The sequence below is a fragment of the Sapajus apella genome, unplaced genomic scaffold (assembly GCF_009761245.1).
Source record: "Sapajus apella isolate SASKATOON/1434 unplaced genomic scaffold, GSC_monkey_1.0 scaffold62, whole genome shotgun sequence".
Classification (NCBI taxonomy): domain Eukaryota; kingdom Metazoa; phylum Chordata; class Mammalia; order Primates; family Cebidae; genus Sapajus; species Sapajus apella.
Genome location: NW_022437002.1, coordinates 10,882,940 through 10,908,427, shown reverse-complemented (window position 1 = coordinate 10,908,427; position 25,488 = coordinate 10,882,940). Strand labels below are relative to the sequence as shown.

At 45.0% G+C, this 25,488-nt stretch overlaps 1 protein-coding gene and 1 non-coding gene across 2 annotated transcripts in view; one reads left to right on the top strand and one right to left on the bottom strand.

Moving 5' to 3' along the window:
• The first annotated feature begins 7,447 nt into the window (after positions 1-7,447).
• Positions 7,448-25,488, top strand: part of RHBDL2 (rhomboid like 2) — a 44,534-nt gene continuing 26,493 nt past the window's right edge. Inside the window, 4 exon segments of the mRNA XM_032247035.1 lie at positions 7,448-7,659; positions 18,703-19,073; positions 22,774-22,922; positions 24,402-24,514. Coding sequence (XP_032102926.1) covers positions 7,545-7,659; positions 18,703-19,073; positions 22,774-22,922; positions 24,402-24,514 — 748 coding nt within the window. The 5' untranslated portion in view covers positions 7,448-7,544.
• LOC116529682 lies at positions 10,205-10,308 on the bottom strand. Its single transcript, XR_004259609.1, has one exon. It is a non-coding gene; the product is annotated as a U6 spliceosomal RNA (small nuclear RNA).

Genomic DNA, 25,488 nt, shown 5'->3' with positions numbered 1-25,488 from the left:
TGGCCAAAATGGTGAAAACTTGTCTCTACTAAAATTACAAAAATTAGCCATGAGTGACGGCATGTGCCTGTAATCCCAGCCACTCTGGAGGCTGAGGCAGGAGAATCACTTGAACCCAGGACGTGGAGATTGGAGTGAGCCGAGATTGTGTCACTGCACTCCAGCCTGGGCGACACAGTGAGACTCCATCTCAAAAAAACTCCCAAAAAACAAACAAAAATGAATACTTGTTTATTCAACCTGAGAAAGCTGATTAAATAAAGCCAGAAAATAAAAAATAAAATAAAAATAAAGAAATAGAAATACTTGTTTAGGTTGGGCACAGTGGCTCATGCCTGCAATCCCAGCACTTAGGGAGACTGAAGTGAGAGGATCACTTGAGCCCAGGAGTTTGAGACCAGCCTGGGTAACGTGACGAGACCTCATCTCTACAAGATTTGCTGGACGCAGTGGCATGTGCCTGTGGTCCTATGGTCCTAGCTATTTGGGCGGCTGAGGTGGGAGGATATCTTGAGACTAGAGGTTAAGGCTGCAGTGAGCTGTGTTTGCATCACTGCACTCCAGCCTGGGTGACAAAGCAAGACCCTGTCTCAAAAAAATCCAAATAGGGCCGGGTGTGGTGGCTCACACCTGTAATCTCAATACTTCAGGAGGCTGAGGTGGGTGGATTACTTGAGCTCAGGAGTTTGAGACCAGCATGGGTGATGTGGCTAAACCCTGTCTCTACCAAAAAATACAAAAGTTACCCAGGTGTCGTGGTGCACGCCTGTAGTGCCAACTACCTGGGAGGCTGAGGTGGGAAGATTGCTTGAAACTGGGAGGCAGAGGTTGCAGTGAGCTGAGATCATGCCACTGTATTCCAGCCTGGGTAACACAGTGAGACCTTGTCTCAAAACAAAACAAAACAAAAAATTTGCTCAATGCTAATTATGTGCCAGACACTGTTTAAAGGTTTTAAAGATAATAAACTAATTCAATACTCATACCGAATCTATAAAGTAGATACTTACCACCCCCCTTTTACAGAAGATGTTCCCAAGGCACAAAGAGGTTTAATAAGTTGCCCAAGGTCACAGAGGTATTAAGTGGTGAAATCAGAATTTGGATTCAGACGCCTTTGAATTCCTCTAGAATCTGTGCTTTTAGCCATTATTCTATATTAAACTTAAGTGCTTTGGCTCTTTATTTATGTATTATAAAATTGGAAATGAGACATGAGCCAGTTGTCATGGGGATGCAAATTAATGCATTTATGGAAACTTTTATTTATTTATTTATTTTGTGTGTTTCTTAAAAGGTATTTTTTAATTGTATATAATTTCATATTTAAATATACTGTATATTCAAGGTATACAACATAATATTTTGATATACTTATCTTGATGTACATAGTGAAGTGATTACCAGAGTCAGGCAAATTAACATACCCATCATCTCATATACTATAGTTTCTTTCTTTCCTTCTTATATTTCTTTCTCTCTCTCTCTTTCTTTTTTTTTTCCCCCATTTATTTATTTTATTGCATTTTAGGTTTTGGGGTACATGTGAAGAACATGCAAAATTGTTGCATAGGTACACACATGGCAGTGTGATTTGCTGCCTTCCTCCCCATCACCTACATCTGGCATCTCTCCCCTTGCTATCTCTCCCCAGCTCCCCACCCCCCACCGTCCCTCCCCTATTTCCCCCCAACTGACCCCAGTGTGTACTGCTCCCCTCCCTGTGTCCATGTGTTCTCATTGTTCGACACCTGCCTATGAGTGAGAACATGCGGTGTTTGATCTTCTGCTCTTCTGTTAGTTTGCTGAGAATGATGGTTTCCAGGTTCATCCATGTCCCTACAAAGGACCCAAACTCAGCGTTTTTGGTGGCTGCATAATATTCCATGTTGTATATATGCCACATTTTCCCTATCCAGTCTATCGTCGATGGGCATTTGGGTTGGTTCCAGGTCTTTGCTATTGTAAACAGTGCTGCTATGAACATTCGTGTGCACGTGTCCTTATAGTAAAACGATTTGTAATCCTTCGGATATATACCCAGTAATGGGATTGCTGGGTCAAATGGAATTTCTATTTCTAGGTCCTTGAGGAATCGCCACACTGTCTTCCACAATGGTTGAACTAATTATGGAACCTTTTAAAAATGAAGGTAGATTTTCTTATGGACAGAAAATCTGTTGGATTTGGCTGGTTGGTTTGACAGTGAGGACTGGGTTTGCCAACTGGATTATGTAGCAGACATTTTCCATAAAAACTGAACAAGCGAAATTTGTAGCTCTAAGGTTTGGATGAAAATATATTTAAAATATGTCTCTAATGAAGACTATGACAGCAAATTTGATCTTGGAGCTGATTTTAACTTGTAAAAAATAATTGTAGTTGTTAACTTTAAAATAATAGAGCTTCCTAAAAAATTTTTTCTTTTTTCTGAGATGGAGTCTTGCTCTGTCATCCAGGCTGGAGTGCAGTGGCACAATCTCGACTCCCTGCAACCTCTGCCTCCCAAGTTCAAGTGATTCTCTTGCCTCAGCCTCCTGAATAGCTGGGACTACAGGCACCCGCCACAATGCCTGGCTAATTTTTTGTATTTTTCGTAGAGATGGGATTTTGCCATGTTGGCAGGCTGGTCTCAAACTCCTGGCAAGTGATCCAATTGCTTTGGCCTCCCAAAGTGCTGAGATTATAGGCGTAAGCCACCACACCTGAACTTTTTCAAAAATTTTATGGGAATTTATGAACAAAAAATTGTGAAGACCTGTGGGCTGGGTGCGGTGGCTCACTCCTGTAATCCCAGCATTTTGGGAGGCGGAGGCGGGTAGATTGCTTGAGGTCAGGAGTTTGAGACCAGCTTGGGCAACATGGCAAAACCCTGTCTCTACTAAAAATACAAAAATTAGTCAGGCATACCTGCAATCCCAGCTACTCAGGAATCTAGAAAGGAGAATCGCTTGAACCTGGGAGGCAGAGGCTGCAGTGAGCCAAGATCGTGCCACTGCACTCCAGCCTGGACGGACCAAGACTTTGTCTTAAAACACATTTTTTTTTGTGAAGACCTTATGGTGTATGACAGCAATAAACATTGCCGGCCATGTGTTTGTTGGAGGGGGTGAGGTTTCTGGTTAGGTGAGGGGCAGTGGCTTATCCATAGGTAAGCAGGGGCAGAACTGGAGCAAGGACCAGGATTTCCTGACTCCTGCAAAGTCAGAGCTCTTTCCATTATACTTCCTTTTCCTTTCCTTCTCCATTCATGTGATTGTTGCTTTAGCAAATACTTGCTGAGCTGCGGTGGGCACCATTATAGACACTGGGATACAAATGGAATATAAAATAAATTTTTCTACTTTTCTGGAGCTCATATTCTAGCAGAAAGAGACAGACAATAAATAAAGTAGATATTTTTAAATAATGATAAGTGCTGGGAGCATATAAGTGGGGAAATGCAATAGAGTATATAGGGGTAGGGGAAGGCATGGGCAGGGGAGACTTCCGGGACGAGCTTTGAGTTATGGACAAGACCAACTTGTGTGTATGTTTCAGGGAAGGGGGAGGGCTAGGTAGAAGGAACAGTAAGTACAAAGACCTTGAGGCCGGAGAGAGGGTTTGGTGTGTTCCAGGAACAGAAAGACGTCCCTGTGGCTGTAGCACTGAGCCATTGGGAGAAAGTAGTAGAAAGTGAATTTCACCAAGAAGGTACGAGCTTGGTCATATAGGATCTTATCATTTGCCGTTAGGATCCTATATTTATCCCGAAGACAATGGGAAACCATTGAAGGATTTTAAGCCAAGAGTTGATACACTCTGATTTACGGTTTTGTTTTGTTTCATGTTGGAGGGAGGCAGGAGTGGAAACAGAGTGAAGACTAATTCAGGAGGGCATTTTCTGGTCCGACATCAGTAATCTACTCGATGGAAGAATACAAAGTTGAATAATGTGAATGGAAAGAAAGGCAGAATGGTATGAGATGACATTCTGTCTTCTGGTTCTGATGAGGCATGCTGGTAGCTATCACTGTGTAACAGATCACTGCAAAATTTAGTGACTTAAAACAAGAATGGGCGCAGTGGCTCGTGCCTGTAATTCCAGCACTTTGAGAGGCCAAGGTGAATGGATCACCTGAGCTTGGGAGTTCAAGACCAGCTTGGGCAACATGGCAAAACCCCGTTTCTACAAAAATACAAAAATTAGCCGGGTGTGGTGGTGCTTGCCTATAGTCGCAGCTGCTTGGGAGGCTAAGGCAAAAGACTTACTTGAACCCAGGAGGCGGAGCTTACGTTGAGCCTAGTTCATGCCGCCGCACTTCAGCCTGGGTGACAGAGCCAGACCTTGTCTCAAAACAAACAAATACCAAAAAAACCAAGAGCTCTTTTATTTTGTCATAATTCTGCAAGCCAGGGCTTTGGGCAGGGTTCAGCTGAGCAGTTCTGCTCCATGCAGTCATCAGCTAGGGTCATTCACAACCATATTCAGCTGGTGGATGAGCTGGGTTCCATTCATAGGTCTGGCACCTTGGTGCTCTTCTTCTTTCTTTCTTTCTTTTTTTTTTTTTGGAGATGGAGTTTCATTCTTATCGCCCAAGCTGGAGTGTAGTGGTGCAATCTCAGTTCACCACAACCTCCACCTCCCAGGTTCGTGATTCTCCTGCCTCAGCCTCCCTAGTAGCTAAGATTGCAGGTGCCTACCACCACGCCCAACCAATTTTTGTATTTTTCTGGTAGAGATGGGGTTTCATCAGGATGGTCTCGAGCTCCTGACCTTATGATCCACCTGCCTCGGTCTCCCAAAGTGCTGGGATTATAGGCATGAGCCATTGTGCCCGGCCCTATATTTTATTTTCACGTTTCTTTTTCTTTTTTTCTTCTCCTTTTTAAAAATTAGGCCATCTTCTGAGCCAAAGCAGGCTCTTCATGCTCTTCTGCTTGGCCTCTCTCTTCATGTGGGTACCTTGGGCTTCCTCATAGCATGGTGGCCTGCAGGTAGTCAACCTTCTTACATGGTATTAGGCTTCAAAGAGGAAGCATTCCCAAAAGAGCAAAGGGCAGGCCACATAGCTGTTAAGGCCTGGCCCTGCAAAGTACCCAGCATAGCTTCTGCCACGTAATGTTGGTCAAAACCAGTCACAGGGCTGGCCCAGACTTAAGGAGAGAAGAAAGAAACCCAAACCATATCTCCTAGTGAGAGGAATGGCAAATTATATACTCTGTCTTTAGTCTACCGTACTTGGCTTGTGGACACTGAATAGACCTAACCATGCTGATGGTGCTGACCCACTTTTAAATCTAAACCACAGTATACTATGTTGGAACAATTTATAGGTCTTTATCCCCCACTGAATAGAGAGGGCCTGGAGAACAGGAGATGGTTTGCTTTTCTTTTTTTTTTTTTATCTGTGTTTCCAGAGCCTAACACATACACGGCATTCAGTGCATGCTTACCATTGGATGCACTCATCACATAAGCATTCACTGGTTGTCAAAACATGGTGAATATAAGAATCCTCTGGGAGCTGTTAAAAATGCAAGCAGATTTCTGAACAAGACCTGAGCCGAGACCCTCTGAATCCAGATCTCTAGGGGAAAAGTTTCCAGTCTTGGCTGCTCATGAAAAGATACGAGTGCCAGGCCTTCACCCCAGAGACCCAGATTCCATTGATCTGGGGTGAGCTCAGACACATTGAAGTCTCCTCAAATGATTCTGATGTGAGGCCAGGGTGAAGAACTACTGCCCTAGGATTAGAACCAGCCATCTCTGCTAACCTCCGCAGATCATTCTGATGCAGGTGGTCCGTGACAGGGTGACCAACACCCTTGCCTTGCCCTGATTTTAGCACTAAAAGTCTCACATCCCAAGAAACTCCCAGTCCTGAGTAAGCCAGACAGCTGGTCATTATCAATGGATCACTATTGAAAAAACATTCTAGATGAGTCAGTGAAAGCCTTTTTTGAAAAATGCCTACAAATATCTACTGAAAGCCATGATTTTGTCTCCTTACTTAAGGGCCTGAGCCAACTGTCCTTGAATGAAGGAGGAAGTGGCTCAGGGTCAGCGTTTTCCTTCAGCCCTGTGCTCTGCTGTGCTAGGTCTGTTAACTCACATAAGTAGTGTGTCTGTCTTTGGGAATTCTTTCAGACTATATCCCTTAGTGCACACACCACAGCGTTGAAAGCCCATTTACAATCAACAAAGATGATGTGTTTAGGATAAGACAAGATACAGGGTGAAATTTCTATGCCTTCTACACCAGTGTGTATTATTTTTACTATTACAAATACCATAGGCTGGGGGCGGTGGCTCATGCCTGTAATCTCAGCACTTTGGGAGGCTGAGGCAGAGAGATCAGGAGGTCAGGAGTTTGAGACCATCCTGGCCAACATGGTGAAACCCCGTCTCTACTAAAAATACAAAAATTAGCCGGGCGTGGTGGTGCTACTTGGGAGGCTGAGGCAGGAGAATCGCTTGAACCTGGGAGGTGGAGGTTGCAGTGAGCCGTGATTGCAACTTTCCACCCCAGCCTGGTAAAAAACAGACTCTTTCTCAAAAAAAAAAAAAAAAAAAAAAAAAAAATTACAAATACTATAATAGGGTACTCAAATATACATAATATGTGAAATAGCTGCGGGGTAGCCCAGACTCTGGGCCGAGATTCCTGGGTTTGTGCCCCAGCTTTGCTGTTGCTAGGTATGTAATCACGGAGGCCTCTTTTTTGCCTTAGTTGTTCACCTGTAAAATGGGAATAAGAGAGATGTCTTCGTCATAGAGCAGATGGGAGAGTCCCAAAAATAATATAAGCGAAAGTGGTTCTGGAGACTGAGGGCTGGGGTGTTATGATTGTCTTTGAATGGACCTGACATTATTCCGCTGAGAGACCCTGCACGTGACCGGAGCTCTGGATCCCCGACCCTGAACCACAGCCCACCCGTGAAGTTTCAAGGAAGAAGCTTTTAACCCGGAGTGAACCATGGCGAGAGCTCAGGAAGTGGAGTTCCCCACCTTAGTTGCCCTTACTACTGACGTCAAGTGTGCTTTGCTTCAGGAAGGGGGGTTTGTGAAGGTATTTTTTGTTTTTAAATCTTTTGCCTGTTTATTGCAAGTGTAGCCTCAGAAATGTAGCCAAAAGAAAGCAACCACAATCACAGACCTATAATATTGAAAAGCCAGTTGTTAATTTCCGTAGCTAAAAAAGCATCATTTCAGGCTGTAACCACAAAGAGATTGCTGCAGGCCTCTGGCATAATGACAGTTTGCAGTGTGATGAAGGAGGCTGTCAAGCTCTGTGGTCCAGAAGCCCAATCCCGGCCTCTCCAATTACCCAGGTGCCTAGCAACACCACCGAAAGCCTCCCCGCCAGGCCCAGCTGGGCAGCAATTGGCTACACCCAGCACAGCCCGCTGCCCAGCCTCTTGAGCTCCCCCCCGCCCCCTCCCACCCCCCTGCCACATCAAGGCTGGTCTCAGCCCCGGCAGGAACCCGCCTGGTACCAATGAGTGGGTGGGGCCAGCTGTTTAGAAAAAACAATTCAGATATTAAAAAGCTCCCTGTTTGAATGCAGCTAGGAAAGCAGCACAAGCTCACCACTAAAAGTGTCTGCCATGGAAAAGGAGTTGTCGTAAGGGTGTTGGCCTTGCCAGTGCCCTCCTGGGTGAGGTGAAGAAGGGAAGGTGAGCCTGATTTAGTCCTCTTCTCAAATGGGCAAATCCTTTCCCCGTCCTGGACACTGTGTCCACCCAGAGTCCTTGTGGTAGCAATGGGGATGGTGGGAATTCCCAGATCCATCTTCCCCCAGGGGTCAAGACCTGCCACATCCTCTGCAGCTTCCTTTTGGGAATTCCCAGGGTCTTGTCTGGGACTGTCTAGGCAGCTGGAGGAAAAGGAGGGAGATAACAGTACAGGAAGGTGAGATGAAAATAACCAAAAAGAAGATTCACACTTCTTTTCTTAAATTTTTTAATTTAGTTTTTGGAGACAGGGTTTCACTCTGTCACCTAGGCTAGAGTACAAGTGACACCATTGTAGCTCACTGCAATCTTGAACTTCCTGGTTCAAGTGATCCTCCCGCCTTAGCCTCCCTAGTAGCTGGAAGTGCAGGTGTGCACACCACTGCTCCTGGCAAACTTTAATTTTTAAAACATTTTTGGCCAGGCGCAGTGGCTTACACCTGTAATCCCAGCACTCTGGGAGGCCGAGGTGGGCAGATCACCTGAGGTCGGGAGTTCAAGACCAGCCTGACCAACATGGTGAAACCCTGTCTTAAAAAAAAATTAAAAAATTTTTTTTTGTAAAGAAGGATTTTCACTGTATTGCCCAGGCTAGTCTCAAACTCCTGGCCTCAAGCAATCCTCCTGCCTCGGTCTCTCAAAGTGCTAGGATTACAGATATGAGCCACTATGCCTGGTGCATTATTTTTTATTAAAAATTTTTTTTATGTGGCTGGGTGCATGGTGGCTCATGCCTCCAGCACTCTGGGAGGCAGAGGCGGGCGGATCACCTGAGGTTGGGAGTTCGAGACCAGTCTGACCAACATGGAGAACACGACCAACACCCTGTCTCTACTAAAAATGCCAACACCCTGTCTCTACTAAAAATACAAAATTAGCCAGGTGTGGTGGCTCATGCCTGTAATTCCAGCTACTTAGGAAGCTGAGGCAGGAGAATCGCTTGAACTTGGGAGGTGGAGGTCTCAATGAGCCAGGATCATGTCATTGCACCCCATTGCACTGTTATCAATTTATTTTTTTATAATAAATAAAATTATTTTTTAAATTTATTATAAAAAATAAATTTAAATTTTATCTTAAATTTATTTATTTTTGAGACAGGGTCTTGCTTTGTTGCCAAGGCAGGAGTAAATTTTTATTTTTAACCCTAATCCCATGACAGATGAAGAAGAATCTTTCTATAACACTTGGTACATGTAAATCACAGGGGCAGTGGAACATGCCGGGCTTTGGAGTCAGGCGCCTGAGGCTCTTCTCCCAGCCCTCCCATCCTTAGCTGGGAGACCTTGAACAAGTTACTTTGGGAGACTGGGTTTCTTTATCCTTAAATGGGAATGTTATTACTCTGTCTTACAAAGCTGTAAAAATTAAGAGAACGCTCATAATTAACCTGGGAGCTAGCACACAGTAAGTTTATTATTCCAGTAACTCTTTATTATTTTATTTGATTCTTACAACAATTCTGTAAGATACTCAGGGCAGAGGTGAACTCTGTTTGCTTTTTTTTGAGACGGAGTTTCGCTCTTGTTGCCCAGGCTGGAGTGAAATGGCGTGATCTTGGCTCACCGAAACCTTTGCCTCCGGTGTTCAAGCGATTCTCCTGCCTCAGCCTCCTGAGTAGCTGGGATTACAGGAATGCGCCACCATGCCAGGCTTATTTATTGTTTTTATTTATTTATTTATTTGAGACAGAGTCTCCCTCTATTGCCCAAGCTGGAGTGTGGTGGCACAATCTTGGCTCACTGCAGCCTCTGGCTCCCGGGTTCAAGCAATTCTCCTGCTTCAGCCTCCCGAGTAGCTGGGATTACAGGCACTCACCACCACCCCCAGCTAATTTTTTCATATTTTTAGTAGAGACAGGGTTTCACCATATTGTCCAGGCTGGTCTCGAACTCCTCACCTCGTAATCTGCCCACCTCGACCTCCCTAAGTGCTGGGATTATAGGCGTGAGCCACTGAGCTTGGCCTAATTTTGTATTTTTGGTAGAGATGGGGTTTTTCCATGTTTGTCAGGCTGGTCTCGAACTCCTGGCCTCAGGTGATCCACCCGCCTTTGTCTCCCAAAGTGCTGGGATTACAGGTGTGAGCCACTGTGCCCGGCTGAGCTCTGTTTTACAGCTGAGGAAACTCCGGCCCAGTGAAAAACTAAATGTGGATGCTGGGAGTAGAATTCAGGTCTTTCCAGTGTCAAACACAAGGTAGGGTATTCTTCAAAGGCAGATAGATGGTAAGCCCCTTTTTTGGTAGCCATTATGACATGGCGGCTTCACAGCAATGGTACCCAATGATAGAATGACAATGGAAGGGGTGTAGCCGTGCAGAGGAAAGGGTTGGTAGCAGGCTCTTTTCAACACAAAGTCACACAAAGACTTAGTCAATGTGTCGTTAGAATTCCTCCTTCCCCTTTTCCCTCCTCTCTTTGTCTTCCTCTGTCTTTCCCTGTTTTTTCCACAAGCATTCTTTTTTTTATTTTTAAATAACTCTGATATTTTGTATGAAATACTTCATGAATTTGCGTGTCATCCTTGTGCAGGGGCCATGCTAATCTCTGTATCGTTTCAGTTTTAGTATATGTGCTGCCAAAGGGAGCACCACAAGCATTCTTTTATTGATTGATTGAGGCAGGGTCTTGGTCTGTCACCCAGGATGGAGCTCAGTGGCACAATCTTGGCTCACTGCAACCTCCACCTCCCAGGTTCAAGCGATTTTCCTGCCTCAGCCTCCCAAGTAGTCGGGATGACAGGCACGCAACACCATGCCTGGCTAATTTTTTTGTATTTTAGTAAAGATGGGGTTTCACTATGTTGGCCAGGCTGGTCTCTAACTCCTGACCTCAGGTGATCCGCCCACCTTGGCCTCCCAAGGTGCTGGGATTATAGGCATGAGCCACTGTACCCAGCCCCGGTTAGTTTTTGATACATTTTTTGGCAAAGCCAGTCTGGGGAACTTTACTGTGCAGCTGAGAGAACTACGGCTCAGAGCCAGGAAAGAACTTGCTCCTGGTCACACAGCCAGGAAGTGGCAGTGTAGACCAGAAAACACATCTCCTGATTCTATGCTCCTCACACTACGCCTCCCAAACGCAGAACATGAATTTATTTATTTTTTATTGATTTTTTTTTTTTTTTTTTTTTTTTTGAGGTGGAGTCTATCTCTGTTGCCCAGGCTGGAGTGTAGTGGAGCAATCTTGGCTGACTGCAACCTCTGTCTCCTGGGTTCCAATGATTCTCCTGCCTCGGCCTTCCCAGTAGCTGGGATTAAAGGCATCCGCCACCTCACCTGGCTAATTTTTTTTTTTTTTTTTGTACTTTTAGTAGAGATGGGGTTTGCGATGTTAGCCAGGCTTGTCTCGAACCCCTGACCTCAGGTGATCCACACAACTCAGCCTCCCAAAATGCTGGGATTACAGGTGTGAGCCACCGCGCCCGGCCAAGAACTGAATTTAACTTGCAACAAGAATACTCCAGGTAGAGTTAAGAAGAATTTCTTGGCTATTCAGGTGTATTAGTCAAATTCTTTTAGTTTTTTTTAAGTCTCTTTCTATTGCCCAGGGTGCAGTGGTATGATCACAGCTCACTGTAGCCTCAACCTCCCAGGCTCAAGCAATCCTCCCACCTTAGCCTCCCAAGTAGTTGGGACCACATCCACACAGTACTATGCCCAGCTAATGTTTTAATTTTTTTTAGAGACGAGGGTCTCACTATGTTGCCCAGGCTGGTCTTGAAGTTCTGGGCTCAAGCAGTTCTCCCGCCTTGGCCTCCCAAAGTGCTAGGATTACAGGTATGAGCTACCATGCCCAACCTAGTCAGGTTTTTGATTGCAAAAATGGGAACTGACTATGACTAATTAAATCGGGAAATGAATTTTGTTGAAAGCACATTGAGTAAGTTACAGAATCACTGGAAGACTGTAGAAACAAGGCTTGGAAAATAAGCAGAAACGCAGAGAGACCAGGCACCTAGAATTACACCAAAATCCCATCACAGAGCCAGATGCTGAGGACAGCCTCAGAGCTGCTGCTGCCTTCATCACAGCCACGGCTGGCGTTGGATGCTGGATGCCATGCTGACCCAATGGCAAGCCTGTCTGGACACTGGATCCTGCTGCCACTGCTGCAATCACTGTAAATAATTTTTCCCATCCCCACCTCCAGCGTCAGAAATCCTAAGCAAATGCAGCTGATTGGTCAAGTGTAGGTCACTCTAGCTACGTAGGAACACAGAAAAGTGAATATTGGGCATGGTTAGTGTCTCTAACGGAAGCCGTTTCCTGCTACCCACCAGGAGAAGATAAATTCCCCAAGGGAACTGACAAATGATGGCTATGTACATGTTGTCAAGAGAATCCACTGGAAGTCCCTGACATTTGCAGTTTCAACACTTGCAATTTTGGTAATTTATTAGTTACTCCCAAAGGCCCATTATGAATGAATATGAGTTGAATGACTGGCTTTGCCTATTAGTGAGCCAGGCCTACTGCTCTGCCTGGACATCTCACAGAACTATTATCCTTTATGTAGTTTGCATACAGTGATTAAAATATTTGTTTCCTGTTTGCAGAGTAGAAAAGATTCATAAAATAAATCACTCAATAATGCCAGTGATACAAACAAAGAGAAAGTGAGGAGGTAATAAGAAAGTGACTTTGTTTTTTGACTACAAATAGAATTTTTGGATACATTGGCATGGTGTCTGAGATCCCTGATAGCATTAGATCAACCATGTGTGTCACTGAGACACAAGGAAAAGTTGTTTAGTGAGTGCATCAGCCAGTGCCAAAACTGCTCATCAAGAGAGAGATTAATCTTTACTAAAAGAAAAGAAGAGATTGAACTAACCGTTTTCTTTTTCATTCCTTCGTTGAGATCTCAGGTGCAAAGTACTGAGTATGGTCAATACTCTTCAAATACCAATTTTATAAATTACTTCTACATTTATAGAATCATTTAAGGACTGACATGTAATTTTCTGACTATAGTTTTTTTTTTTTTTCTTCTTCAGATGGAATTTCACTCTGTTGCCCAAGCTGGAGTGCAGTGGCACAGTCTCGGCTCACTGCAACCTCTGCCTCCGAGGTTCAAGCGATTCTCCTGCCTCAGTCTCCTGGGTAGCTGGGATTATAGGTGCATGCCACTACACCGGGCTAATTTTTGTATTTTTAGTAGAGGCAGGGTTTCTCCATGTTGGCCAGGCTAGTCTCGAACTCCTGACCTTAAGTGATGTGACCGCCTTGGCCTCCCAAAGTGCTGGGATTACAGGTGTGAGTTACTGTGTCCAGCCTGGCTGTAGTTTACAATGTAATTTTGGGAGACACAATGTGGTATGTAGTGGATTAGGGTATCTGAAAGGTCTGGAAAAATCTCTTGCAAATGTTAGGAGTCTCCTATGTAAATCTCTTTATAGAAATCTCTTTTTGGCCAGGCACGGTGGTTCACCCCTATAGTTCTAGCACTTTGGGAGGCCCAGGCAGGTGGATCACTTGAGGTCAGAAGTTTGAGATCAGCCTGACAAACATGGTGAAACCTCGTCTCTACTAAAAATACAAAATTAGCCAGGTGTGGTGGTGGGTGCCTGTAATCCCAGCTACTTGGGAGGGTACAGCAGGAGAATCGTTTCAACCTGGGAAGCGGCGATTGCAGTGAGCTGAGATGGCACCATTGCACTCTAGCCTGGGCAACAAGAGCAAAACTCGGTCTCAGAAAAAAAAAAAAAAAAAAAAAAGAGGGAAAAAAAAAAAAACTTTTTTTTAAAAAATTTTTTTTTTTTTTTTTTTTTTTTTAAGGTAGTCAACTGTCCTGTGTAAATGAGCACAGTGCCCTTTCAAGTCTTTGGCCAACACACTGGCTCTGTGATCGATAATAAGTAATGCTTATTCCAGGCAAAGTCAGGAATTAGGAAAATTCTTCCTGCGTTTCCTTTTAAGAGTACTTGTGGGCTGGGCCTGGTGGCTTATGCCTGTAATCCCAGCACTTTGGGAGGTAGAGGCGGGCGGATCACAAGCTCAGGAGTTCAAGACCAGCCTGATCAACATGGTGAAACCTGGTCTCTACTAAAAATACAAAAATTAGCTGGGCGTGGTGGTGTGCGCCTGTAATCCTAGTTACTTAGGAGGCTGAGGCAGCAGAATTGCTTGAACCCAGGATGGGGAGGTTGCAGTGAGCCGAGGTTGCACTGCACTCCAACCTGGGTGATGGAGCGGAACACCATCCCCCCCAAAAAAAAAAAAAAAAAAAAAAAAGAGTACCTGTGGCCAGGTGGGATCTTTCTATGTTTTCTCTTGAGAATACTTGTGGATTACAAACTGTCTCACGCCTGTAATCCCAGTGCTTTGAGAGGTCAAGTGGGGAGGATCCCTTGAATTCAAGGATTTGAGACCAGGCTGGACAACATAGGGAGGCCACCATCTCAAAAAAAAGTAATAATAAAGTTAAAAACATTTTTAAAAAAGAATACTTGCCAACCACAAAGGAAAGGGTTTTGGTTCTTTTTCTCCCTCCTCAATCCTAGGAACCCGTAAAGGGTTTTGGTTCTCGGTGTGCATAAGGAACATTTCCATTTTAAACCAGAAGGCTAGAGACATTCTAACAATCTACCAGTTGTTCCCTACCTGTAGGATGAGAACTTTTCACAGCAGCGCCACCAGTATTGATCTGTGTATGTGAGGTCTTTCAAAAAAGAGTGGGCAGCATCAGAGTCAGTGCAGTAAATATCCGCCCAGTGAATGACACCCAATGAATGACTGCTCAAGTGCCAAGTAAATGAATGGACAGCTGTTGATGCTGTTATATTTCTTTGAGACTATAATGTGTTGTAATCATTGTTTTGTTTTGAGACTCCTGCTCCATTCAATTGGGCTTCTAAAAATTCTGGTAATCTGAAGTGTGTTTCTGGACATTGTATCCCAAGTTTGACCTGTAGAGCCCATGGAGTTTATATACAGGCCACACCCAAGGAAGGACAAAGTTAATGACATGACCTTCGATTAGATTTGCTTTGTGAGGCCCTAGGGAAGGAAACCTTGGACCCAGGAGCTGGTGAGTAGATTCCAGCAGGGTAAGGAAGAACGACCTAAGAATTAGAACTGTTACAAAATACAGCAACGCCACTGAAGTTCATCTAAATTGCTTATAAATATAGCTTTGTGTATGCACTCAAATACCTTTAAAGGTGGATTTCTAGAAGTTGGATGGTTCTGTTGAAAGGTATATGCTGTTTATAGTTTATAGACATTGGCCAGTTGCCTTCCAAATGGCTGCATTAATTTATACCTCATATACAGCACCCAATTCCACACAGCCTCATAAATATGGGATGATACCAGTTTTTTTTTTCTTTTTCTCTTTTATTTTTGAAGATGGAGTTTCGCTCTTGTCATTCAGGATTGCGTGCAACAGCACAATTTCAGCTCACTGAAGCCTCCGCCTCCCAGTTTCAAGTGATTCTTTTGCCTCAGCCTCCTGAGTAGCTGGGATTACAGGCGCCTGCCACCACACCCAACTAATTTTTTATTTTTAGTGGAGATGGGGTTTCACCATGTTAGCCAGGCTAGTCTTGAACTCCTGACCTCAGATGATCCACCCACCTCGGCCTCCCAAAGTGCTAGGATTACAGGGGTGAGCCACCGCACTCGGCCTGAGTCTTTTTCATTGTTACCAATCTGATAGGTAATATTTCCTCAGAAATTCAGGAGTGGGAAAGGAGATAAACATGAGTAGGAGAGATGGGGAAATGTCAGAGACTGGAAGGAGCACCTGTGAGCATTACAGCACCAGGAGTTGGAGATCAGCTAAATCAGAGAGCGGCCCCTGTTCTCAGGAATCAGGGTGGACAGGTAAGGGAGTTGGGGGATGATAGTAATTGACTGAGAGGTAAAACCAAAATGCTGGCTGGCTGCAGTGGCTCACACTTGTAATCCCAGAACTTTGGGAGGCTGAGGCAGGAGGATCGCTGGAGAGCAGGAGTTTGAGACCAGCCTGGGTAACACAGGAAGATGCCATCTCAACAGAGAAAAAAAATAGCTGGGCATGGTGGCATGTATGCTTGCAGTTCCAGCTACTTGGGAGGCTGAGGTGGGAGGCTCGCTTGAGCCTGGGAAGTAGAGGCTGCAGTGAGCCGTGATCCTGCCACTGCATTCCAGCCTGGGTGATAGAGAGAGACTTTGTCTCAAAAAAATTAAAATAGGCCGGGTGCTGTGGCTCACGCCTGTAATCCCAGCACTTTGGGAGGCCAAGAGTTCAAGACCAGCCTGGCCAACATGGTGAAAACCCGTCTCTACTAAAAATACAAAAATTAGCTGGCATGGTGGTGGGCGCCTGTAATTCAAGCTACTTGGGAGGCTGAGGCAGGAGAGTCGCTTGAACCCAGGAGGTGGAGGTTTCAATGAGCCGAGATCGTGTCACTGTACTCCAGCCTGGGCCACAGAGCCAGACTCCGTCTCCAAAATAAATAAATAAATAAGAAAACCCCAAATGCTTCACATTGCTACCAATGTGCTCATTTGGTGCTGGAGCCTAAAGTAGCTAGAACTACATGTCTGCTTTACGGTACAAGGCAAGGCAGAAAGCAGACATGCAGTGAGTTTTCGCTAAACTGATGGGGTCGACTATTTTGCAGCGCAGGAAATATGTTTAGGCACTAACACACTTAAAATGGTGGTCGCGAAGTTGTAAAATTCTGGAACTGCTGAAATTCCAAGATAAGGGCAAATGTAATCCTTATTTTGTAGCTCCTTTTACAAAGTTGTTAACAATATGGAATTTTATTTCCTCATAAAATGATTATGTATGATATTTAGATTTACAATAAGGCTGATTTATACAATGAGAGCTGTCCCTAATTGAACTGAAATACATTAATATTTGTAGTTAAAAGCTGCTGATCTTAAATCCACATTGTAGTTTTGTCAATTAAGAGACGTGGCAAAAACTGGAAAAAAATCATCAATATTCAAGGGGAATTAATAAAATATAGTTATATCTATGGACTGAATGTCTGACTTGGAGGTGGGTGAGTGGTGGGTAAAAAATGCAGTTGAGAGAAAAAGACTTTATTTCAGAAAAGTTGTTGGGAAAAGAAAAATGTCTCTTCCTAAATGTATTGAATATAACCTATTATAATGTGAAAACTTGCCTAATGAGTTTTATTTGAAAATCAATCGAACTTGATCTGATTCCCAGTAACATGCAGTGTAAGAACAGGCCCCAGGCTCAGCTCCATCCCTTCCATCTATCCATCCATCCATCTAAAACCCATCCATCCGTCCATAGCCGATAACTAATAATTAATAATTATAGAGTGTTTACTACGTGCCAGATACTGTTCTTTTTTTTTTTTTTTTTTTTTTTTGAGACAGAGTCTTGCTCTGTCACCCAGTCTGGAGTGCAGTGGCACAAATCTGGCTCACTATAACCACCACCTCCCAGGTTCAAGTGATTCTTGTGCCTCAGCCTCCCAAATAGCTGGAATTACAGGCGTGTGCCACTATGCCCAGCTGATTTTTGTATTTTTAGTAGAGACAAGGTTTCACCATGTTGGCCAGTCTGCTCTGAAACTCCCGACCTCGAGTGATCCGCCCACCTTGGCCTCCAAAAGCTTACTAAGTGCTTCACATGCATTATCTCAAGTAATCTTCCCAGCAATGTTACGAGGCAAGTGCTATCATTATCCTGAGTTTAAAATGGAATCTGAGGGTTTCCCAATAAGTTAAACATAGAATTAATTATTATACGACCCAGCAATTCCACTCATAGGTATACACCCCCACTCAAACTAGAAACAGATGTTTAAACAAAACTTTACAGGGATGTTCATTCACAATAGCCAAAAGGTGGAAACAACCCAATGGCCATAAACAGATGAGTGGATAAACAAAATGTGGCATGTCTATACAACGCAGTAGCATTCAGCCATAAAAAAAGGAAATTCTGCTGGGGGCAGTGGCTCACGCCTATAATCCCAGCACTTTGGGAGGCTGAGGTGGGCGGATCACTTGGGGTCAGAAGTTTGAGACGAGCCTGGCCAACATGGTGAAACCCCATCTCTAGTAAAAATACAAAATGTTAGTTAGGCATGGTGGCAGGCGCCTACAGTTCCCGCTACCTGGGAGGCTGAGCCCTGAGAATCACTTGAACGCCGGAGGTGGAGGTTGCAGTGAGCCGAGATCATGCCACTGCATTCCAGCCTGGGCAACAGAGCAAGACTCTGCCTGCCCCGCAACCCCCAAAAAACAAACAGGAAATTCTGACCTTTGCTACAACATGCATGCCCCTTGAAAACATTATGTGAAGGAAGCCAAGCACAGAATGTCATGCACTGTATGGTACATACATATTGTATGATTTCATTTATATGAAATATCCAGAATAGGTAAATCCATAGACACAGAAAGCAGATTCGTCATTGCCAGGGACTGTGGCAAGAGGGCAATAGGAATTAACTGCTTACTAGGTATGGGTATCAGGTTTTTGCTTGTGATGAGAAAGTTTTGGAACTAGTGGTGATAGTTGCACAACATTGCAAATGTACTCAATTCACTGAATTGTACACTTTAAATGGCTAAAAACAGGGCCAGGTTCAGTGGCAATGCCTGTAATCCCAGCACTTTGGGAGGCCAAGGTGGGTAAATCACTTCAGGTCAGGAGTTTGAGACCAGCCTTGCCAACATGGTGAAACCCCTTCTCTACTAAAAATACAAAAATTAGCCAGGTGTGATGGTGCACACCTGTAATCTCAGCTACTCGGGAGGCTGAGGCAGAAGAATTGCTTGAACCCAGGAGGCGGAGGTTGCAGTGAGCTGACTCAGAGAATTTATAAGTGATTTATCTGATGTTAACTTACAGATGATACGTGGTACAGCTGTGTTTTAATCTCAGTCACCTGGCTTTTTGGCTCATGCTTTTTAAAACGATGCAGAGAAAACTTTATTTTGAGCCATTTAGGAGGTTTCAATCGTTTTGATCATCTACAGCTGCCTTTTCTTCACACACAGGAAAGGCCTTGGAAAGCAGTGGTTGCGCCGGACAGTCCAGGAAAGAGCTGCAGCCTGAAGACCCGGGGCCACCTGCTGTTCCCAGGCATTCATGTCCCTCTGGGGTGGAGGAAGGACCCGGGACAATGGCTGCTGCTCATGATCTGGAGATGGAGAGCATGAATCTGAATATGGAGAGAGAGAGGAAAGAAGAGCTGGAGGAAGAGGAGAAGATGAGAGAGGATGGGGCAGGGAAAGATCGTGCCAAGAATAAAAAGGTCCACAGGATCGTCTCAAAATGGATGCTTCCCGAAAAGGCCCGAGGAACATACTTGGAGAGAGCTAACTGCTTCCCACCCCCCGTGTTCATCATCTCCATCAGCCTGGCCGAGGTGAATGGGGAGCGGGGTGGGCACCGGGGTAAGTGGCACGGGGGAGTTGCAAACAAACTAGGGGTCAGATGTAGATGTACAGAAGGGACTGGGAACATGTGACAGAGCTTGGTGGGGATGGGGACAGCACACACCTAACCTCTGCCTCCTCCCTCCCCAGAGCTACCTTTGGGGGCTTTCCTTACACTCCGGTTCACTGCCAACCCAGGGCAGAATTTTGTCAGATAAATCTGCCCAGCTGTGGCTGCATTTTCAGTGGCTTCCTTTCACTTTAGCCGTGATGTTTTTAGGAACCAAATCATCCTGGGGTTGCACGTGGGTTTTCTCTCATCAACCAATTTAGACTGGTTGGTAAGGCCTTTCTGGGGCCCCAGGTTTAGAAGTATGATAGGCTGTTTCTCAATTTCAGTGGGGAAAAAAACAGGATCCTTTAACAATGTCTACTTAAAGCAGCACGTGGTGTGTTGTCAAGCTCTGATATAGACAGTCCTCTTGTTTTCCAGAAAAGACTGCAAGGCTCAGAGAGGTGGGATGACTTTCCCAAGGTCACATCATAGTCACGGGGCCAGGATGAGGCTCCCCTCTACCTCATGGCACCTAGTGTTTTCACCCACACTCGATGTCCTGCAAAGGAGCTGGCCAATTATGGCTGCCTGTGGGGTGTGACTTCACGGGCATTAGGAAGTTCCTAATGTAATCCTTTTAATTCCCATTGATGCGCTGATGCCTCAGCTTCCTTACCAGAAACTGTATTAGTCAGAGTTCTTCAGAAAAACAGAATCAATAGGTGTGTGTGTGCTAGGGGAAGAGAGATCAAGATTTATTTTAAAATCCAGACGTAGTGGCTCATACCTGTAATCTGTGGCTCATACCTGTAATCTCAGCACTTTGGGAGACTGAGGCAGGCAGATCACCTGAGGTTGGGAATTTGAAACCAGCCTGGCCAATAGGGTGAAACCCTGTCTCTACTAAAAATACAAAAATTAGCCTGGCACGGCGGTGCGTGCCTGGAATCCCAGCTGCTCGGGAGGCTGAGGCAGGAGAATTGCTTGAACCTGGGAGGTGGAGGCTGCAGTGAGATGAGATCGTGCCATTGCACTCCAGCCTGGGCAACAAGAGTAAAATTCTATCTCAAAAAAAACCCATTTATTTTAAAAAATTAGCTCAAATGGTTATGGAGGCTTGACAAGTCCAAAGTCTTCAGGGAAGGCTGGCAGGCTGGAGGCCCAGGGAAGACTTGCAGTTCAAGTCCAGGGGTAGAGTTCTCCTGGCAAAATTCCCTTTTCCTAACAGAGGACAGTCTTTTCTCTAGCAAGGCCTTCAACTGATTAGACAGGGCTCACCCACAGTATGGTGGAAATCAGCTTTACTCAAAGACTACTGATTAAATGTTAATATACACCATACCTTCACAAAAACATCTAGGATAATGTTTGAGCAAATGTTTGGGTAGCATAGCCTAGCTAAGTTCATACATAAAATTAACTGTTGCAGGGACCAAGATCTGACGGCTCAGATCCAGGTAAGCCTGAGGTGTAAGCATCCCGGGAGATGCTGTGGTCAAGTCTGTTTAGGTTGAAGGGGCACAGTTCTAACTTTTTTTCCCAGGGTTTTATTGTGAGGCCGCTTGCAACTGGGAAGTTGTCTGATCTGAAGCACCTGTATCTGTTTTTCCTGCTTCTCCCTCCTGTTATACTTTCAGCCTATAGGTTGTCTGGTGTTCTAATCAGCTGTGTGTGTGCCTTCTCCATTTTAAATTAAAAATTTAAAAATGGCCAGGCTGCGTGGCTCAAACCTGTAATCCTAGCACTTTGGGAGGCCGAGGCGGGCAGATCACGTGAAGTCAGGAGTTCGAGATCAGACTGGCTAACACGGTGAAACCATGTCTCTACTAAAAATAACAAAAATTAGCTGGGCGTAGTGAAAGGCACCTGTAATCCCAGCTACTCAAGAGGCTGAAACAGGAGAATCACTTGAACCCAGGAGGCAGAGGTTGGAGTGAGCTGAAATGGCGTCATTGTATTCCAACCTCGGCAACAAGAGAGAAACTGTCTTAAAAATTTTTTTTTAAATAAACTTTTTATTTTGGAATAATTTTACCACTATAGAAAAGTTGTAAAGATAAAACAGAAAGTTGCTGTATGCCTCTCACCCAGCTCCTCCTGTTGCTTATATCCGATATTTCTTTCCCTTTTTTTTTTTCAAACCCAGGATAATCTCTGTATATAGTACATTACATTTTCATAGTAGCTTTTTTTGAGACAGAGTCTTGCCCTCTCACCCAGGCTGGAGTGCCAGTGGCGTAACCTCAGCTCACTGCAACCTCTGACTCCCAAGGTCAAGTGATTTTCCTGACTCAGCCTCCGGAGTAGCTGCGATTACAGGCACGCACCACCACGCCTGGCTAACTTTTTATATTTTTAGTAGAGACATAGTTTCACCATGTTGGTCAGGCTGGTCTTGAACTCCTGACCTCAGGTGATCCACCTGCCTTGGCTTCCCAAAGGGCTGGGATTATATGCAGGAGCCACTGTGCCTGGCCCCATAGCACATTTGTCAAAACCGAGAAACTGACATTGGCATATTACTAACTAAACTCCAAATTTTTCTGGATTTTTACTAGTTTCTCCACGGATGTCCTCTTTCTGTTCCTCTGGTACCCACTGCATTTAGCTGCCATGTCTCCCCAGGCTCCTCAGTCTTTGTTTTTCATGATTCTGATAGTCTTGTGGGGGACTGGCCAGGGAGCCTATAGAATGTCCCCCAGCTAGGGTTTATCTGATGCTTTTCTTGTGATTTAACTGGAGTTATGAGTTTGGAGGAAGAATACCATGGAGGCGAAGGGCCCTTCCCATCACATAGGCTCAGAAAGTTGAGGATGTCACATGGCATCACTGGGACCTTCACCTCTCTCCCTTGGCTAAGGCAGTGTTTGCCAGGTCTCTCCCCGGCAAGTAACTATTTTTCCCTTTCCCTGCTCTATTCTTTGGAAGCCAGCACTGATCTTCCCTCCCTCCCTCCGTCCCTCCTTCTCTCTCTCTCTCTCTTTCTTTTCTCCCTCTGTCCTGCCCAGGCTGGAGTGCAGTGGCATGATCTTGGTTTACTGCCACCTCTGCCTCCCGTGTTCAACCGATTATCCTGCCCCAGCTTCCTGAATAGCTGGGTTTACAGGCGCACACAACCATGCTCGGCTAATTTTTGTATTTTTAGTAGAGATGGGGTTTTACCATGTTGGTCAGCCTGGTCTTGAACTCCTGAGCTTGTGATCTGCCAGCCTCAGCCTCCCAAAGTGCTGGGGTTACAGGTGTGAGCCACTGCGCCCAGCCATCGATCTATTTTCACAGCAAGTTGTCAATGAAAGATCAGTTGGTGTGACGATGAGGGCAGTGGGTATTTAAGAGGCAGAGGGTGGTAGAGAACATGGTGTCAGAGAGCAGTGTCCAAGAGCAGGGCTAAAGGGGTTCACAAATTCTTCCTTACAATGTGAGCTAGCACTGCTCCCAACCATCAGAGGTAGTCGGGTATGATGGGAACCATCACAGTGGGGGATGGTGGAGAAGTGTATTTCATGTCATCTTCTGGCACTATGGTATGGTCCACTTGAGAGCTGAATCATCTGAAACAGTTACTGCCCATGGGCTTGAATGGGGCCCCTCTCTGGAGAAGGTAAGGTTAACACATATGTCTGTTCCTCCGTCAGCTGGCCGTGTTTATTTACTATGCTGTGTGGAAGCCTCAGAAACAGTGGATCACCTTGGACACAGGCATCTTGGAGAGTCCCTTTATCTACAGTCCTGAGAAGAGGGAAGAAGCCTGGAGGTTTATCTCATACATGCTCGTACATGCTGGGTAAGCAATGACAGTGAAGCCCCTGGTATCAGAGGTGATTATGTCCTTGTAACCTCTAACATTTATTAGGTACTTTATTATTGATAAGGTACTTTCATGTTCATAATCTTGTTTGATCTTCACAGCAACCCTGAGGGGTAGTAGGTATTATTCCTGCTGTTTTATGTCTGAGGCTTAGAAGATGTAGTCACAGAGGCCAAGGCAGGCAGATCACTTGAGTTCAGGAGTTCGAGACCAGCCTGGCTGATATGGTGAAACTCCATCTTTACTAAAAATAAAAAAATTAGCCAGGGATGGTGGCACATACCTATAGTCCCAGGGGGCTGAGGCAGGAGAATTGCTTGAACCTGGGATGTGGAGGTTGCAGTGAACTGAGATTGTGCCACTGCACTCCAGCCTGGGGGACAAGAGCAAGACTCCATCTCAAAAAAAAAAAAAAAAAAAAATTGCAAGGCTTTGTAGGATATATCATGTGTGGGGTTATATAAATTAGGAATGTTTTGGATGCAAGTACCAAAAATATCTAACAGGGCCTTAAAGAGAAGTTAATTTTTTCCCATAAAAAATGCCCAGAGGGCCCAGGAATGGTGGCTTATACCTGTAATCCCAGCACTTTGCCAGGCCAAGGCGGATGGATCACCTGAGGTTGGGAGTTCAAGACCAACTTGGTCAACATGATGAAACCCTGTCTCTACTAAAAATACAAAAATTGGCTGGGCGTGGTGGCTCGCACCTGTAATCCCAGCACTTTGGAAAGCTGAGATGGGTGGATCACTGAGGTCAGGAGTTCGAGAGCAGTCTAACGTGGTGAAACCCCGTTTCTACTAAAAATTAGCTGTAGTCCCAGCTAATTGAGAGGCTGAGGCATGAGAGTCGCTTGAACCCGTGAGGTGGAGGTTGTGGTGCAATCTCTGCTCACACACACACACCCCCACACACATACGCGCACACATACACATGAAAAAGACTGACACATACACGCACACACATGCATGAAAAAAAAAAGAAAAAAGTTTTCTGCTAAAAAAAAAATTAGAAAATGGAACTCGGCCGGGCGCGGTGGCTCAAGCCTGTAATCCCAGCACTGTGGGAGGCCGAGGCAGGTGGATCACGAGGTCAAGAGATCGAGACCATCCTGGTCAACATGGTGAAACCCCGTCTCTACTAAAAATACAAAAAATTAGCTGGGCATGGTGGCGCGTGCCTGTAATCCCAGCTACTCAGGGGGCTGCGGCAGGAGAATTGCCTGAACCCAGGAGGTGGAGGTTGCGGTGAGCCGAGATCGCGCCATTGCACTCCAGCCTGGGTAACAAGAGCGAAACTCCATCTCAAAAAAAAAAAAAAAAGAAAAAAAAGAAAATGGAACTCTAGTGAAGCAAATCCTTAACTAGAAAAAACACATGAAAGTTTGTTTGTCTCCCTGGGAAATAACTGCTTGGTTTAGTCATAATATTTGACAACTATTGTTTGTCGTTGCAGAGTTCAGCACATCTTGGGGAATCTTTGTATGCAGCTTGTTTTGGGTATTCCCTTGGAAATGGTCCACAAAGGCCTCCGTGTGGGGCTGGTGTACCTGGCAGGAGTGATTGCAGGTCAGTGTTCTCAGGTAACACAGAATCAATACCTCTGGGTTTTTAGGATTAAAAGCAAAGGAAATAAACACAGTGGCCTTCTTTAAGTTGATTTGTTGTACTCCTAATATGTGCTAGGGAACACTAAGCCTTAGAGGTCATTTAATTAGAGATAATAATCGCACATAAGGACTAATCATTGTGCCTATCCTCAGGTAGCTCACACTCCAGACAGGGTTTTGCATAACTGAAAATGCAAGTATGCCAGGTGCTCCCACCTGTAATCCCAGTACTTTGGGAGGCCCAGTTGGGTGGATCACTTGAGGCCAGGAGTTTGAGACCAGCCTGGCCAATATGGTGAAACCCTATCTCTATTAAAAATACAAAAATTAGCTTGGAATGGTGGCACACTCCTGTCATCCCAGCTACTCAGGGGGCTGAGGCACCGGAATCGCTTGAACCCAGGAGGCAGAGATTGCAGTGAGACAAGATCATGCCACTGTACCTCACGCTCCAGCCTGGGCAACACAGCAAGACCCTGTCTCAAAAAAAAAAAAAAAAAAAAACCGAATAAAGAAAACTGCATACTAATGATTTTGAGAAGTAACATGATCAGATTTGCATTTAAGAAAGATGACATTAAGGAAATGTAGAGAATAACTTACGGGGCCCAAAGACTGAGTAGGTACGAGCAGCATATGGCAGTGATCTGTAAAACTGAGTGCGTCTAAGGTGATCTGTTATGGTATGGGAAGAAAATATTCGAATTCCCATCCATCCATTTGTTTACTTATTGGAAACATTTTTTAAAAAAACAAACTTTTAGGCCGGGCGCGGTGGCTCACGTCTGTAATCCCAGCACTTTGGGAGGCCGAGGCGGGCGGATCACGAGGTCAAGAGATCGAGACCATTCTTGCCATGATGAAACCCCGTCTCTACTAAAAAATACAAAAATTAGCCGCGTGCCACCACACCCGGCTAATTTTTGTATTTTT